At 43.0% G+C, this 17,349-nt stretch overlaps 1 protein-coding gene across 5 annotated transcripts in view; it reads left to right on the top strand.

Moving 5' to 3' along the window:
- The window catches only part of ano2b (anoctamin 2b), a 103,865-nt gene extending 92,461 nt beyond the window's left edge, over nt 1-11,404 (top strand). For all 5 annotated transcript variants that reach the window (XM_022671293.2, XM_049473424.1, XM_022671292.2 and 2 more), the window contains 2 exons: nt 1,974-2,079; nt 9,804-11,404. In XM_022671293.2, coding sequence (XP_022527014.2) covers nt 1,974-2,079; nt 9,804-10,199 — 502 coding nt within the window. In that variant the 3' untranslated portion in view covers nt 10,200-11,404. The remainder of the gene's footprint in view (nt 1-1,973; nt 2,080-9,803) is intronic.
- The last annotated feature ends 5,945 nt before the right edge of the window (nt 11,405-17,349 follow it).

The following is a 17,349-nucleotide window of genomic DNA, read 5'->3' on the forward strand; positions in this document are numbered from 1 at the left end:
CAGCCCCGGTAATTGGATCTCCAGATGAAGATGGCTGTCTGTCCTAGGGAATATAAACCAGTCTTCCACGCCCCGAGAATATTACTGTATATGGCAATGGAGTGGATCAAAGAATAGAAGTCTGGAGCTCCTCACTGAAGCCCAACTGTTTTTATAATTCAATAAAGGAAATCCAAACTCTGGGAAACCTGCACGGATGCAGCTAATTTAATGTAATGCTATGCTAACAGATGATTCAGCCATACTCTATAAGGTATTCATTCACTTTACTGACCTTATCTGTCCCTGAAGAACTCATAACAACTTTAACTATTTCATGATGGGTTCTGACAACCTTTAAGCTTCCACACAGTGAGTGCGTTTACATGCACTTCATAATCATGTTACAGCAGAACATTGTTAATAGGAGTTTGTCAGTAATCAAATAGGAGTTTGTCAGATCATCGAGTTTACATGTACTTTAGCAATCAGATAATGGGAAAAATCCAGGGTGGATTTTACCTTTTGGACCTGGACTGTTTTTACATAGGTTTACATAGGATCTCCGATGGATTTTGCGTTTTACAGAGACTCTAAGACTAGGTCAGTGGCTAAACTGCACTTAGAAGGACATTACACATGTTGTAAAGCAACATATGACATTGCAAAGACTGTTATTAGTGTAAAAATGTCTTTATTTGAACTGTTGTTCATCTCACTGCATCGCAGTGCTGTTAGCCAATCAGAGGCGATATGTTTGCATGTATGAATGTTCATAAGCAAGAGCCAAAATCCTATCGTTTCCCACCACCACCACTTAAGCAGCGTTATACCGGATGACTGATGCATGGAATGAGACCGTTAAAAAAAATCCACAATATGATCGACTACAAAATAAAGAAAGTGTTCTGATAAAAACTGCTTGCTTATTTCTGCCACCACAATCTGTTTAAACTCATTCACAGACTGAGAAATGCAAGAATACACTGTATACACTGTAGTTTACATAAACTAAGAAATCTTATTACTAGGCTAAAGTTGAGCTCTCTTTATTATCAGATTTCTTAAACAGATTTCTATCTCTAATCCTAATCGAAGTATGCTGCGGAATTTAGCTGCTGTAATCAGATTAAAACGTTTACATTATTTCATGAGGAAACTCAGAGTTTATATAAGTCAGACAATAATCTGATTTTTCCTTTGTGACTAGGCAATAAACTAAAATAAAGAATAAGAGGTGACATAAACATCATACAAAAGCCAAACTTCATGCAATCTTTTTAAAATACATCATGATCATATAACAGCTAGAAGATGATCATTTAAATCCTTCAGTTTTAGCCTACTTCAAAAGTGTATTATCTACACTCACGGGTGCTGTGTTAATCCCTGCTTGTGTATTTCCGGTACCAAGGGATGTTTTCATGAATGCACAGATTGAGAAATCCCAGAATACTCTGGTTAAGAGTCTACTGATTTTAGGCCTTAATACAGTGTCTGATCTAAACTGAAGAATGCTGTTTACATGACTACTTGAAAATCAGATAACTGCAGTAATCTGATTAGAAATGTATATGTAAATGCACGTAATAATAAAAAGTCTTTTAAAACTTTTTGGTCTTTAACTACTTTACTTCTTCTGACAGCCTAAATTTTTTCACATTTTTTTTTTCTTCTCGCCTGAGTTTATGGTGAAATCTGACACAGAAAAACACACCAGGGATTGTTTTACCATTTTACTGACAGTATGTGTTCACAATAAAGCCTCAGTCTTCATGCCTATCAGGTCCTTTAAAAGACTGCTTTAAATCTCCCAGAATAATTAAAAAGAGCCGACGTCTTATTGTCTTTCACCGTGTAAGAACTGAAAGAATGTGAGAAGCATGTGCTGCTGATTTGCGCTTTATTTTTATTGGCCAGCAAAACAGCTCTCCGCTGAACACCTCTGAAGGCCCTGTCTAACCACAAATGTTTAACTGCTGTTCAATCTGCAGGTACAAGGACTACAGAGAACCTCCCTGGTCAGGGACGCCATACCAGTTCTCCAAACACTACTGGTCAGTTCTGGCAGCTCGACTGGCCTTCGTCATACTCTTCCAGGTATGGATTTTGTAGAGTGCCCAATAGGGGGCAATTGTTTTTTTAAGATCTTAATAATAACAGTAATAACTACAGAATCAAAATAAATCTTAAACTTCACCATTCAATTTATTTATTTATTTTCTAATTTTTCCCATTTCCTCCCCAATTTACACAAACAATTACGCAACCCACTCATTAGGACTCCCCCTATCACTAGTAATGCCATAACACACCAGGAGGGCGAAGACTAACACATGCTTCCTCTGATACATGTGAAGTCAGCCACCGTTTCTTTTCGAGCTGCTGCTGATGCAGCATTGCCGAGCAGCATCACAGCGCGCTCGGAGGAAAGCGCAGCGAATTGGTTCTGATACATCAGCTCACAGACGCCCTGTGCTGCGGACATCACTGTAGGAGTGATGTGGGGAGAGAGTGCCATCTACCCACCTGGAGGGAGCAGGGCCAATTTTGCTCAATCTGAGCGCCGGCAGCTTGATGGCAAAGCTGCATGAGCGGGGTTCAAACCTGCAACCTCCCGCTCATAGTGGCAGCGCTTTAGACTGCTGGACCGGCTCGGCGCCCCCAATCTTTTTAACTAAAGCTTACAATACACAATTATTTCTAAATGGTACACAACATACACAACTAGGTCTGTTACATTTTCATAGTAGTAGAAGAATTTAAGCATGAAAAGTGTCAGTCAGTGCTGAACTGTGGATTTAAAGAAAGAACATACATTTCTGACAAAAATTTATATTAATCTAATTGGTTACATATGATTCTGGCATCCCATAATCATTTGAATTGACATCTGAAGTTAATGTTAACTAAGAATATATTTAGTATTTGTATTGGCATGAAAAAAAGGCTTTGATTGACTGGAAATAGCCAGAATCTAAAACGGGATTAATTCATTAGCAGACAGCTAGTAGACGAAACATGTTAAATAAAACTTCTTCATTAGGATGATGAGTAATTTAAAGCAGGTTTTTTGTTTTTAAGTTAACTTTTTATTTGAGCCTCACAAACAATAAATATTGTATTAGATGTTTCCCCTCCCCCTCATTTTCTAGTTTAGTGCCATAATCCCCCTATCACACCACATCACATCCCCAGATTGAGGGGCTTTTTTATGATGAAGCACTGACCCCTCGCTGTGATTTTAACTTATTAACTCCTTATACTTGATGTGCAGCAGTTAGACTGTAGGGCCACCCACGAGCTGTGCAATTACACTACATAATTGTGGCTTGAATTAAAATGTATAGTTGACAAAACTTGGAAAAACACTATGTAATCAGTTATTTTATCATTTTAATATTGACTTACATTTTTTACAATGCAATACATGACATTTTTTTACCAGTTGAGTAAAGCCAAATTGACTTGAATCAAACATAGGAGAAAATAAACAGCTTCTCCCATTACAATAAACCCTCTCTTACCTTAGTTCATCTTAGTTCAGGATAAGGACAGTGAAGCCTTTCCTTATTTGCCATGAAGTGAAACACTTTTTTCTCCCCAACAAACTTTGTCCAGGCATTACATTATGTGTGTAATTTCTATCTTACGCTATTTACTTTAGCACAACAGAGCTGCTGTCCCACAGAGCTGCAGATTAGCCATTACAGAAGCGTGAACTCAAACTTCTACAAACAACACGCTGCACTGTGTTTACAACTCCTGTTCACAAGGCGTGTTTTACTCCACATAAATTCTGCACTGCTAATGTTTTAAGGTAGTTTTTTTGTTATGCGCAACTGCACAGGCTATAGCACGCTTAATGGGGGAATAAAATGCATTTTTGGCCAGGTGTTACACCAGCAGCTCCAGTTTAACTGAGCATTTTATGTGAGGAAAGTCAGCAAAATTTTTTTCTCTTTATGGATCCGAGCTATAACTCTACTTCTGTTTTTTAGACTTCTTTTGCTCCGTGTTTTCCTTGTTGAAAGGGTTGAGCAGCAACGGAATACATGATTGCATTATTTTAGTGGATTAAACAGGATTTAGTAATTAAAGCAGAAAAACGCTGACATTAATCCTTACTGCGTTGTGCCAAAACTGTAAATGTTATAGCTTTAGCTTTAAAACAGCTGATTTTATAGCTCTCATGGCTTGAAATGGAAAACTGTTTAAAATGAACAGAACGTAATTGGAATAGGATGCTGCTGTTGCATAATCTTATGCATAATAGATTATGTTACTAATTGCAATTGTTATTAGACAATCAGTAATCTGTAACAGAAACCATTTTGAAAGTTACCTTCCCAACCCCTGTACATAGTAACTGTTGCACGTAACAGATAAGATTGGCACAGGGAGGGACAGAAATATAATGCCATTACGTCCTGTCGGCCTAGAGGAACACACACACACATCTACACACACCCACAAACACACACACACACATGTTCTCTGAGAGATACTCTGTCTGCATTCTAAAACAACACGTTACCTATTGTTGTATTTACACTCCACTAGCCATTATAACTGTGTGCGTATAGAGAATAGTTTTACAATCAATTTACCCGCTGTTGACCGTTCTATTTCTATTAATATTCTATTAATAATGCATTCATTTTATAACCCAAAGCCCGATCACCACCTGTGTCCCTGTAGTGTTTTTTTTTTGTTTTTTTTGACCGCATGAATCATATGCAGAGCAGCTCTTACACCTGATCCAGCCCAGCTCGTCCTTCTCAACTTGCATCAGGTGTTGAAACTGTGCACTGCAGCTGAATCAGCGCAGTCATTCAGTAGTACATGTATATACATGTATATAAAACCGTGGTGAGCAACTTAGAGGCACTGGCAAAGCGAAACTGCCTCAAACCTGGTGGTAGAAACCTAGGGATTGTCTGGAACCCAGCATTGTCTGGTCAAACTGTACAAGTGCATAAGTTATGAGAAATAATATCAGGAGTAGCAAATAGTTCAAGTCTCTATAAACATCACTTAAGCTGGTTATGGAAAATAGACAACTAAGCATGTTACAGTAGCTGGAGGGTGAGCAGCTGGTGGAAGCATATGAGCCCAGTGGTCAGTCATCCATCAGGGTCAGAAGAGAGCCCAAAGGTAACACAGATACAAAAGCAACCTATCAAACACTGACTATACTAATCTATATTGCTCCACCCTCCTCAAACCTGACAGTTTTGACAATAATTTCTAACATTTTTTGTCACAATTATTTTGTCCAATAAAATGGTATTTCCTCACAAGAATGAGCTAATGTAAAAAATGCAAAATAAAATAAAACAACAAAGTTATGACAAATGTTGGAGAATGTGGGTTGAGTAAGATTATAAGAATATTGATAATTTTTTTATGAGCATTAGCAGATTGAAGTCATCAGTGTCCTCATTCACACTTGCTATTAACTGTCCTGAGTGATGTAATCATAAGTGGACAGAGAGAAGCAGAGCTGTTTACATATTGCATTTCAGTGTGGTTTAAAAGCGTCTCCAGTAACCACCTACGATCATATTGCATGACTGGAGGAAGGGTATGTTTATGAGGTCAGCATTTGTTACCAGACATAAATATCCTGCAAGCTCTTGTTGGTGAGTCTAGGCTGTAGTATATTTAATGTAATGTAAAATTGTCAGGATTAAACCCAGGCAGAGAGACGAGGAGGCGGACGTAATCAAAGGTAAGGTGAGAATTTATTAAACAAAGAGACAAGTAAACACGTAACAACAAAATAACTAAACAAACGAGGGAGGCTAGAGAACATAAAACTAAACAAACGCTGGAAAATAAACTAGGAATAAACAAGAGAGAGAGACTATTTGTCAGGATTAAACCCAGGCAGAGAGACGAGGAGGCGGACGTAATCAAAGGTAAGGTGAGAATTTATTAAACAAAGAGACAAGTAAACACGTAACAACAAAATAACTAAACAAACGAGGGAGGCTAGAGAACATAAAACTAAACAAACGCTGGAAAATAAACTAGGAATAAACAAGAGAGAGAGACTAATGATAAATAAACAAATAAACAAGTAAACAAGAAACAAAGAAAAACAAGAAACAGAGGCGAGCTAAAACTAACAAACAAACAAGAGATACTAAAGATAAACAAACGGGGAGACTATAAAACTAGGCAGGATAAACTAAAACAGGGCAAGGGAATAAACTAGGGAAAACACAGGGAACTAGAAAATAACAGAATAAACAGGAAGATAAATATATACTACAAACAAATAGGGAGGCTGACAAAAACAAACGAGGAAAACAATAAGGAACTAAACTAGATAGATAATAACTAACAAACAAAGCGGGAGTAGATAAACAAAGAAATAAACTAATAACTAAAGCTAGACAGGGTAAGGATAACTACAAGGATTTAACTAAGATAGACACGGAGAGAAACACTGAGAGAAACACTGAGAGAAACACTGAGAGAAACACTGAGAGAAACACTGAGAGAAACACTGAGAGAAACACTGAGAATACGGGAAGACAAACGACAGGAGACAGTGCAAAGACCGACAGAGGACAAGTAACAGAGGAAGTCTTTTAAACTAGACAGGAAACACACTGGGAGTGGAAACACCTGGGGAAGGGGTGGAGCTACAAATGAGACATGAGGTAATGGAAAATCACAGGCAGAACACAGGGGCACGGGTCACGTGGGACAACACAGGCACGAGGACAGACAGGAAACAGGGCCAGGCGTGACAGAAACCTCCCCCTAAACGCGCAGCTCCCGAGGCGCGTAAAAACAAACCCCGGGGGCTGGCGGCAGGGAGAGGCCGGGGAAAACAGGAGACCGAACGGGAGACTGGACAGGGAACTGGACAGGAGATGGAGACAGGACAGGGGACAGAGACTGGACAGGGTACGGAGACCGGACGGGGAACTGGACAGGTGACGGAGACTGGACGGGGAACTGGACAGGTGACGGAGACTGGACGGGGAACTGGACAGGTGACGGAAACTGGACGGGGAACTGGACAGGTGACGGAGACTGGACGGGGAACTGGACAGGTGACGGAGACTGGACGGGGAACTGGACAGGTGACGGAGACTGGACATGAGACAGAGACTGGACGGGACCGGACACGGGAACAGGGACTAGAACATTGACGGGGACGGAAACAAACACAGTAACAGGGACAGGAACAGAGAAACCACCGGGGACAGGAACTGGAACGATCACAGATACGGGGACCAGGACAGGGAGAGACAGGGGTACAAAAAACACAGGAGGGTGCCCAGGACCAGCAAAAGTCTGTGGGGACAGCCTGGGCACAGTACTGGGGGCAAAGTCAGGAGGCCTAGGAGCAGGCCTGGAAATACGGGGCCTGGGCCCAAACATAGTTCTGGGAGCTGCTGGTGCTGGAGCTGGAGCAGCTGGGACTGCTGGTGCTGGAGCCGGAGCAGCTGGGACTGCTGGTGCTGGAGCTGGAGCAGCTGGGACTGCTGGCGCTTGAGCTGGAGCAGCTGGGACTGCTGGCGCTTGAGCTGGAGCAGCTGGGACTGCTGGCGCTTGAACTGGAGCAGCTGGGACTGCTGGCGCTTGAACTGGAGCAGCTGGGACTGCTGGTGCTTGAACTGGAGCAGCTGGGACTGCTGGCGCTTGAGCTGGAGCAGCTGGGACTGCTGGCGCTTGAACTGGAGCAGCTGGGACTGCTGGTGCTTGAGCTGGAGCAGCTGGGACTGCTGGCGCTTGAGCTGGAGCAGCTGGGACTGCTGGTGCTTGAGCTGGAGCAGCTGGGACTGCTGGTGCTTGGGAGAGCGGCGCGGCCGCCGCTGAAAACTCGGAGAGCGGCGCTGCCGCCGCTGCAGTCTGTGAGCGCGGCGCGGCCGCCGCTGAAATCGCGGAGAGCGGCGCTGCCGCCGCTGCAGTCTGGGAGAGAGGCGTGGCCGCCGCTAAAGTCTCGGAGAGCGGCGCGGCCGCCGCTTGTATCAAGGGGTGCAGCGTTTCAGACGCGTGCTTCACGGGGCGTTTCAAGAAGAGATCTGACGCTGCAGCACTGGAGCCCGAAGCTGCGGTCGAAGTGAAAACCCGGACTGGAGTCCTACTCTCTCGTGCAGCGTCAGATGTGAGTAGCGCGGGGAGCGCTGGTTCGCCGGTGAAAGCTGGCGCGGGGAAAGTCTTTGACCGCGGCTGGCTCGCCGCGCAGGGGGTCTCGGAGCGCGACTCCACCGCCACCGCGGGAATCCCGGGCCGCGGCTCGGCTGCCACCGCGAAAAACACAGGGCGCGGATCGGCAGCCACCGCGGAAAGAGGTAGCGGCTGGCGGGCTGGTGCAGGAGGGCAGTCCTCAAGCTCCTCCTCACTGGATGCAGGTGTGAGGAGATCGGAGTAGTCCCAGGAATAGGACTCCTCACAGCCTGCATCCATGCCACCCCCGTCCTCGTCGGGGCGAGGATCGAGGCTGACCGCACACAGCCCCAGCGCCCCCCCAAGAAAATCCTCCCCGGAAACGGGCTTCTCCTCCGGCTGGCGGGACCCCTTAAAACGTCTACCCCGAGGCCTGCGGCGTCCTTGGGGCCTCGGGGATTCCAACGCCGGGGTCCCGAATGGAGCATGGCGGATCGCCATTCTGGAGCCAGTGCACGGGCTCCCCTTGTGAGTCTCGGTGGGCGCCACTGAAGCTGGGCTGACGGGCTCCAACCCGCGGAAAGGCGCTGGGAGCGGGTCATCTCCCCGGATTTGCTCGGCCAGGAGACGGAGAAACTCCAGGTCCGCCTTCCTTGCAGCGTGCCAGTCTGCTACATCCATTGCGGTCGGTCTTTTTGTCAGGATTAAACCCAGGCAGAGAGACGAGGAGGCGGACGTAATCAAAGGTAAGGTGAGAATTTATTAAACAAAGAGACAAGTAAACACGTAACAACAAAATAACTAAACAAACGAGGGAGGCTAGAGAACATAAAACTAAACAAACGCTGGAAAATAAACTAGGAATAAACAAGAGAGAGAGACTAATGATAAATAAACAAATAAACAAGTAAACAAGAAACAAAGAAAAACAAGAAACAGAGGCGAGCTAAAACTAACAAACAAACAAGAGATACTAAAGATAAACAAACGGGGAGACTATAAAACTAGGCAGGATAAACTAAAACAGGGCAAGGGAATAAACTAGGGAAAACACAGGGAACTAGAAAATAACAGAATAAACAGGAAGATAAATATATACTACAAACAAATAGGGAGGCTGACAAAAACAAACGAGGAAAACAATAAGGAACTAAACTAGATAGATAATAACTAACAAACAAAGCGGGAGTAGATAAACAAAGAAATAAACTAATAACTAAAGCTAGACAGGGTAAGGATAACTACAAGGATTTAACTAAGATAGACACGGAGAGAAACACTGAGAGAAACACTGAGAGAAACACTGAGAGAAACACTGAGAATACGGGAAGACAAACGACAGGAGACAGTGCAAAGACCGACAGAGGACAAGTAACAGAGGAAGTCTTTTAAACTAGACAGGAAACACACTGGGAGTGGAAACACCTGGGGAAGGGGTGGAGCTACAAATGAGACATGAGGTAATGGAAAATCACAGGCAGAACACAGGGGCACGGGTCACGTGGGACAACACAGGCACGAGGACAGACAGGAAACAGGGCCAGGCGTGACAAAAATAATATACAATATATTGTATTAAATCCAAAGCTTATGTTATTTAAGACCCTCTTCTACTGATGTCCTGATTCGTTGTAGCCATATCATAGATTTTTTATGTGTGTGTTTGTTTGTCTGTGCTTGTGCATTTCCAGAACCTGGTGATGTTTATGGGCCTTCTGGTGGCCTGGGTGATCCCAGACGTGCCCAAGAACATCAGCGAGCAGCTGAAGAGGGAGAAGACGCTGCTGGTGGACGTCTTCATGAACGAGGAGAAGGAGAAACTTCAGCTCATCCAGAGTCTCTTCTCCAAAGAAGCCCCCCAGCCCCGACAGCCGCAGATACAACAGTCCTCGCTGCCACAAGACGCCTCGGAACCACGGCTTCCCCTCCCAAACCTGACCCAGACCGGCGATACCACAGATGTCGGAGCCAGCATCCCGTTATCCAGCCGCTTCCGTACCCGCCCTCGCGCCGCCAGCTTCAGCCAGTTCACCCGCCAGGCCTCCATGTCACCGCGCAGTGATGCGGGCAGGCACACGGCCGTGTGAGCTTGGGACGGGGGGAGGGGTCAGCCAGGCCAAGCGGTCTTCAGAGTGCCCAGAGCGCTGGGAGTGGAGGACGGAGGTCCATTAAGTTTCTTTAATGTGGGCGGGGCATGGCACCCTCTATGCAGTGTTTTCTCACTGGAGCAAAAGCAAGAGAGGTCATTATTTATCTAATCCCTGTACTGTAATGTCTGAAGCATATGTCCACGGGCGGCGTGTTGGATTTTTATTTTTTATTTTTTAATGTTTTGTTTTTTGACATGCCCTCCCAGTCTGCGGAGGAGTCAAACTCATCCCAGCCGCCGGGCAGAAGCTTCGTAGGATGGCTTGCAGTCATTCCATGCACAGTTGATGCAGACACTGGAGTAGAAAATGGGATTCTGTGGGATTCAGTCTCTTGTCCAAGAGGGCCTCTCGCACATTTTTATGGATTTTTTTTTTTTTCCCATCTGTTCTTGAACTAAGAGGAAGATGTTTTTATGTTCCATTTTTTGCACAACTCAAAAACTCAAAAACTCTAGTGCACATCGGGCCCTGCTCATGCGGTCATTGCACAATTTGTGAAACTGCACAAATCACAAACTGCTTTGCAAAATTTGATGAGATGTAGCGTATCGCAGCAAATAATTATAACCTTTCATTTTCTCAGGTAACGACATCACTGTAGGTTTTATTTGTTTATCTGAATAATGTGACATCTCTTGGTTTAATAGAGAGTACGAAACTTGTCAGTCAATAAGGAGTTAAGAAACAAACAACTTGTAATTTAATGCACAAATTGTATTGTACAATAATCAATACATAAATCAAAATGAGTGTCAAATCTTGTTAATGATTCTCTCTCTTTCTCTATCTCTCGCTGTGAAAAAATGCAAATCAGTCCATAATTAGTTCAGTTTGCTTGTTGGAGACTAGGGGTTTGGGAAAAAAATATCACATTTGTTACACTACAATTTGGACAAAACATATTTCAGTAAGTCAAGAAACATGCAAGAACAGAAAAATCACAAACGCATTAAAACTGGATTCCTTTTCCTTTTATCTCAGCTGGAGCTAAGCTTAGCAGGGTGTGTTGTTACTTGCTAATAGCTTACAGTTTAAGGCAGCGGTTCCCAAACGTTTTTTTCTTAAAAAGACCCACCTGTATCCACTTTCACTCAGTATACTGTTCTTTTATAAACAATAAAATTGATGAGATTGTGAATTGATGGGATTTCTGCCACAGTTGCTTTTCTGTTTGCTCTGACAATCCAAGCCAGAAACTGTGTTTAGCCTCTCACAAAAAATGATCTCACAAGATAACACCTCACAACTTATACACGTGTGAGAAGCATTCCAAAGCTGTCCATTGAGCTATACTGCTGTCTCATCACTTGTGACATGGCAGGGTTTATTTGGGTAAGTAAAGCGCTCCATTTATTTACAGTAAGCTTAGATTTCAAATATTTTGTCTAAATGATGTTTAATAGCGCTAGACTGAGGAATCCTGAGTGCGCGGGTAAGCCAGGGCGCTATCAGCTAGCAGTTTGTCCCATGTAGCTTTTTTTAACACTGTAAACACGCATGACTACATTCTGATATATTCGCCTCTCAACGGCAAAAGAGCTAGTGCTGCGGTTAGCGGCTAATGCTAATGATGCTGCACCCAGCCTTAGTGCTGGAGAAACTTTACTGAAAACTCACCCTGCACCTTATAACCCTGTACTTCAGATGAGTGGCTTTATGGCTCCTTAATACCTGACTGGTAGAATCCATACACAAGATGCACTGGATTATAAGGTGAACTTTTGTGGAAAATTAAAGGAATTTAAGCGCAGTAGGCTATATTTGTGTTGTAGAAACTGTAAACCCTGGTTTGTATAATTAAGTTGGCCAGTTTTTGTGGAACTGCACCACTTCATGTTGATTTAGTCCGGTCAAGACAACATTTACTTAACTCTGATTCTGATTTCCTAAAGATGCCGTGCCATTTCCTCCTGATCCAGCATTCGGATTCTGCAGCTTAGCACAGTTGGCCTCTTTTTGGGCTGTACCCATAATCCCCCCCCCCCCCCCCCCCCCCCTGATTTGGCCATCATCAGTCAGGGGATGATTGCCATATAGCGGGAGGCTGGATGAGGAAGACCAACATCTGGCCATCACTCCCTCTATTCCCTATTTCTCAATGGACATACAGGACTCAATGCTCATAAACAAGAATAAACACATTTAATCCCAATTATGTACAAGCAGATTTCCTTCCATGCTGCAAGGGTAATGTGCTGGAATGCATTAGAGCAGGGGTGGCCTTTCAAAAAGACAAAAATGTATTTACAGAAAAATGCACAAACAAATATCAGCAAGCACAACTGATTTCAGTTTTTAAACCTCTATTTCTACCTGTCCTGTAGATGAGTTTATTGAGACTTTTTTGGGGGTTCTTTGTTTTCCACAGTCCACAAAGTGGCTTGTATTCAGTTGATGCTACTTGAAGCAGCTCTTTCACATGTGTATCAGTAAGAACATGATTCAAAGGTTTCAGGGTAGAAAAATACTGATTCACAAACATATGCCAAACATTGACAGGATGTTCTTCAGTGCAGCTTGTTTTACAGTGGGACCGAGCTCTCTCAAACAATGCCACATGAGCAATGCCGATGACAGGGCTCATCTAACGTTGCTAATGGCACATTAGCAATACTGGCATTCAGTTCATCAGACATCACTATGCCGGTTGCCTGGTCCAGGTAGCACAACAGGCAGATCTCTCAGTCTTTAAGTTCTGTGGCCCCAATGCGACAGTATGCTTAACATATTCTGTAGATTATCCTTTAATACAGTTCTACACCCTTTTCTCTTTAAAGACCAAAAATTTATTATTTTTCTCTTACATCTAGCTCTTCTGTAAAGGTTGCATATGTTGCTGCACACTAGAATAGTGCACCACAAAAACAGGGTCTGGTAAATATTCTTACAAGGGTCTTTGCAGTCAACCAGTGGTTATGATTTACCTTTCTACCAGTCCTACAAGCAGTTCTATCAGAAACATTTCTTGTTCCCTTTGACTCCTTAGCTTGACCTCTAGCTAACACCACATGAGCAATGCCAAAAAAACTTGTGCCCAGCTCATGGTCCGGCTAGCAAATAGGCAGATGCCTTTGTCTTTAGGTTCTGTGGCCCCAAGGACAATAGGCTAGGCTGTAAAAATGTGACTGTAAAAATCTCCAGTGTATAGTAGAGATGTAGATGACAGTGTCTTTGTGGAACAGTGAATTCAGTGATTTGTCACCATCATAAGTGATGTAGCACTTTCATTCATCAGTAATCACGTGTAAGACATTCTGTGGTCTACATAGTTTTAGTCCACAAACCAACTGGACACTACAAAAATGGCTTCATAAGAAACACTGCAGAAAGATCATAAAACCAAAAATCAAATGAAGTGAATTAGTAATGCAAACCAAAGTATTTAAAAATCCTGTGTCATTTTTCCAGTCTGTGGAATGTCTGGTAAAAATGACATTGTGTGCTTTGGAACACTGCAAGCTAGACTATATTGACAAAAGTATTGGGACACCTGCTTAGTTGTTGTTTCTTCTGAAATCAAGGGAGTTTTTTTATTATCTGATCAGCTTTTGCTAAAGTAACTCTCAGAGTTTGACTGCATTAATTCATCATCAAGTGATTGTAAATGGTAGCGCCAGTGTTAGAAGAGGTGTCCACAAACATGATATTGAACAAAGAGCGTAGGTTTAGATATCTGTGCAGATCTGAGCTGTCAAAACACATCCAGAACTTTCCTCACATTGATTGTGTTTGTCCGTCCTCCTCCTGGCCTGCAGCAGTGCATTGTTGTGTGGGAGTAGTGGTGTAGCTATGTGGATGTAAAACTTGAAAAACGAGTCTGTTTGCCAGAAAGAGAACACATTCAGACTAAACTGAGTTTATGATGTGCAAGGGACAGCACGGGATACACACACAGTGTGACACTTGACTCAAAACCCTAACATGAAGTAACTTTTTATTTTATTAATAGTTTCTGTTGCAGCGGATGCATAAAGAATGGTGGTATCTGCATACATCTGCCTCCTAGCTTTATTCATTTTAGGTCCATGGCTGGATTACTGAACGGGCCAGTGGGCCCTGGCCCACAAACTTTGGCGATGCCTATTAACACTTATGATACAATATATTTTTATTTTCGAGGGCACTCCATTTTAAGGATCTTCTGACTTTTAGGGACTTTGACCCCAGGGCCACTTGGGGGCCCTAGCCTTACTTTTTGGGGCCCTAGCCATGCTTTTGGGCCCCTTATGAAAATGGATGAGGCGTTGTAGCACTGCTCTGACTTTGACTTTTGGCTTTTAGGGGTCCTAGGAAGGAGGTTGGCATATTTTAAGAGGGCCCTGGTTATGAGAGCTCTTACCAGGAAGCCCTAGAGAAGAAAAAGGCATACCATTAGAGGGCCCTTGATCATGAGGGCCCCAGCTATGGGTCCCTTGACTTCCATAGATATTGTTTACCATGGCCCCTTGACTTTCTAGGGACCTACAAATTGCCAGACAACCTATAATATTTTTTATAACAGATGTTTGTTGCAAATATGTGATTCAGGCCCTTACTTAATGTTTCTGAATTTGTATTTTTTCAAAATTATTATCTTCAATTTTTTCTTAAGTACAGAGACACAAATTAATTTAGCAATTTTGCAATCATTTAAATTTAAGACAAGCAATTTGTCTCATGAATGCTATCTTTGACACTGATTAAATTGAGTGAATTTGGCCATGGGTGTGATTTCACTGTAAAAACAAAACAAAAACAGTTTTTAGACTTACCTCTAGAATTACACAAGGTACCCTTGAAGTGTGGTTACAAAACTCAGTTCAGACAAAGCCCCTGGTACACACCGTTAATCTACCCTGGCCCACCTGCTGGCTGCAGGTCTATAACTAATGTTATAGTGTAAAACTGTGATACAGCAAAGGGCCGAATTTACCTGCTAATTATAATCTGTTCTGTATGGTTTCTGACAGCAGGGGGCTGATTCAGATCCAGTTCAGCATGTGATTTGGTTGGCAAATGACTTGAATGTCACACTAGATATCAGTCTGAGTTTAACTCCTACTACTGCTACTGTCCAGAAACTTCAGTGTATTCCTACATGATAGAATGTAACCCAATTGTGTCCTCTGCTCTGATCTAGATCTTTTTTAGGCCCATTCCTATTTCACCCCTTATCCCTACCCCTCTGTTTTGCATGTGCACACCAAGGGGTTAGGCTGCAAAAGAACCCCCACAAACCAGTTTTTAGAATAAATATACAGTATTAGGCTTAGCAGGGATTGTCATTCCAGTACACTGGTACCATTAACCACAATAGTTTGTCCCTTCTCCACTCAGACATGCTTTTGCTTTCAGTTAAGAAACAAAATAATACAAACTGCCACATTAAAAGTGATGATTAGTGACTATATTACCATAGCTAAAAAATGTTATGGCCGAAATCTTAACAACAAACATAAAAAAGATTGCTAGTAGTTTGTCTCAGTAGCTGGCAGCTAGTTAACTTTCCCGTTCCACCTTAAATGGTGCAACAGAAAGCTGGGGCTGCAGCGTTTAAGGTGGAACGGAAAAATAAAATTAAAGCTAATCAAAGCTATTTTCAGCTCCCCATCACAGAGGAATTAAAGAATGGACAATAATAATTAATTACTGCAACATCTCCCCCCTTTTTGAAGACATACAATAAACCCTAATGTTAACTAGTTAACCAGCAGCTCAGTTACTGAACTTTAGCGCTCCTAATGACATAACAGGTTCTTGAAGGGTTGTCCCAATTCTTAGGGTTTACACTCAGAAAGCAGGGGTAGGAGTAAGTGGTAGGGCCAAGGGGTGAAATGGGATTGGGCCTTAGTGTTGTTATGATGGACGCTACCATCCCACAATGCAGTGCAAAACAGAATGAGAGGAGCGTTAACTGATACTTCACAGAAGACTTTTCCAAAGTAAGTCGCTGTAAAACTTTTTGAAAATATTGTAAAAGAAATTAGAGATAAATAGCAGAAAACAGCAATTATCTACTGAACAGGTAATCACTGAGCTTCAGTAAGGTTGCTGTAAAACTACTACGCAGTAGTAGCATCACCCGCAAATATTTTTGATATTAGATGTTTTGTTTTTCTAATGAAATCATCCGCTGGCAAGAAGCCGAGGAAAGAAGGAGCAGTTAGGAGGAGATCAGGGAATCAGATGATGGGAACCTGCCTGTTTTTCTCCCTCTGGGCATTTTTTCGCAGGGTTAGGCAGGGTGCAGAGCTCACAGCAAAGCAGCGCAGTGAGCGCAATAATCTGAGAGGATTTTTCGGTGGATCAAAGCAGAGAGAGGCTGAAACATTCTCTTTAAAACCTCTTCTGAGTTGTGTTGTGTCTGTTATAAATACTGAGACATTCCAAATGTCACGGGATAGGAATTAGCACTTTAGCCATGTTCCATTGCAACTAAAGCATGCTGCACTGATCTGTGGGATGTGTGTGTGGGGCCTCCTGAACTGAATATGGATGTGATTGATTTCTGCCAGAGATACTTGTTTGGCGTCACATCAATGTCAAAAGTCAGGGGCGCAAAAATACCAGGGTAACCAGCGTGTTTTAACATTTTGTGTGTGTAAATTAACTTCTTGCAAGAGGCTCACGAGCAAAAAAAAAAAGGAATGGTGTTCGCACTGAAGAAAATATCGCTCTTGAGCTTCCGTCACAAACCCTGGAGATATCAGCCAATAGCATTCGGTAAGGGAGGTGATCCTGGCCTCGCCCTCAAACTGTCAAAACCACCCCTTTCAAACTCAAGCGCAAAAACTTACTAGAGCAGAAACAGCAGCAAGACATGAAAAAAAGTGATGCTAAATACCTGCACAACTTCAGAAACTAAAAGACCCATCCATCTGGCAGCCACTATCAGACTCCAACTCGGATAACTTACATCACCTTGCCATGAGCATGCTGACCAGTGTTTAAACTCACTAACAAGATAACACCTAGCAACTTATACAGGTATTGGGTGGGTATTCCCAAACAGTCAAACCAAACCATCGCCTGAGGTAACAGTACACGAGTTCATCAGTTTACGCATTGCTCTCCCGTGACTGTCAGAGGCACGTCAGCGTGTTGGAGC

Source organism: Astyanax mexicanus, chromosome 2, assembly GCF_023375975.1.
Source record: "Astyanax mexicanus isolate ESR-SI-001 chromosome 2, AstMex3_surface, whole genome shotgun sequence".
Lineage (NCBI taxonomy): Eukaryota > Metazoa > Chordata > Actinopteri > Characiformes > Acestrorhamphidae > Astyanax > Astyanax mexicanus.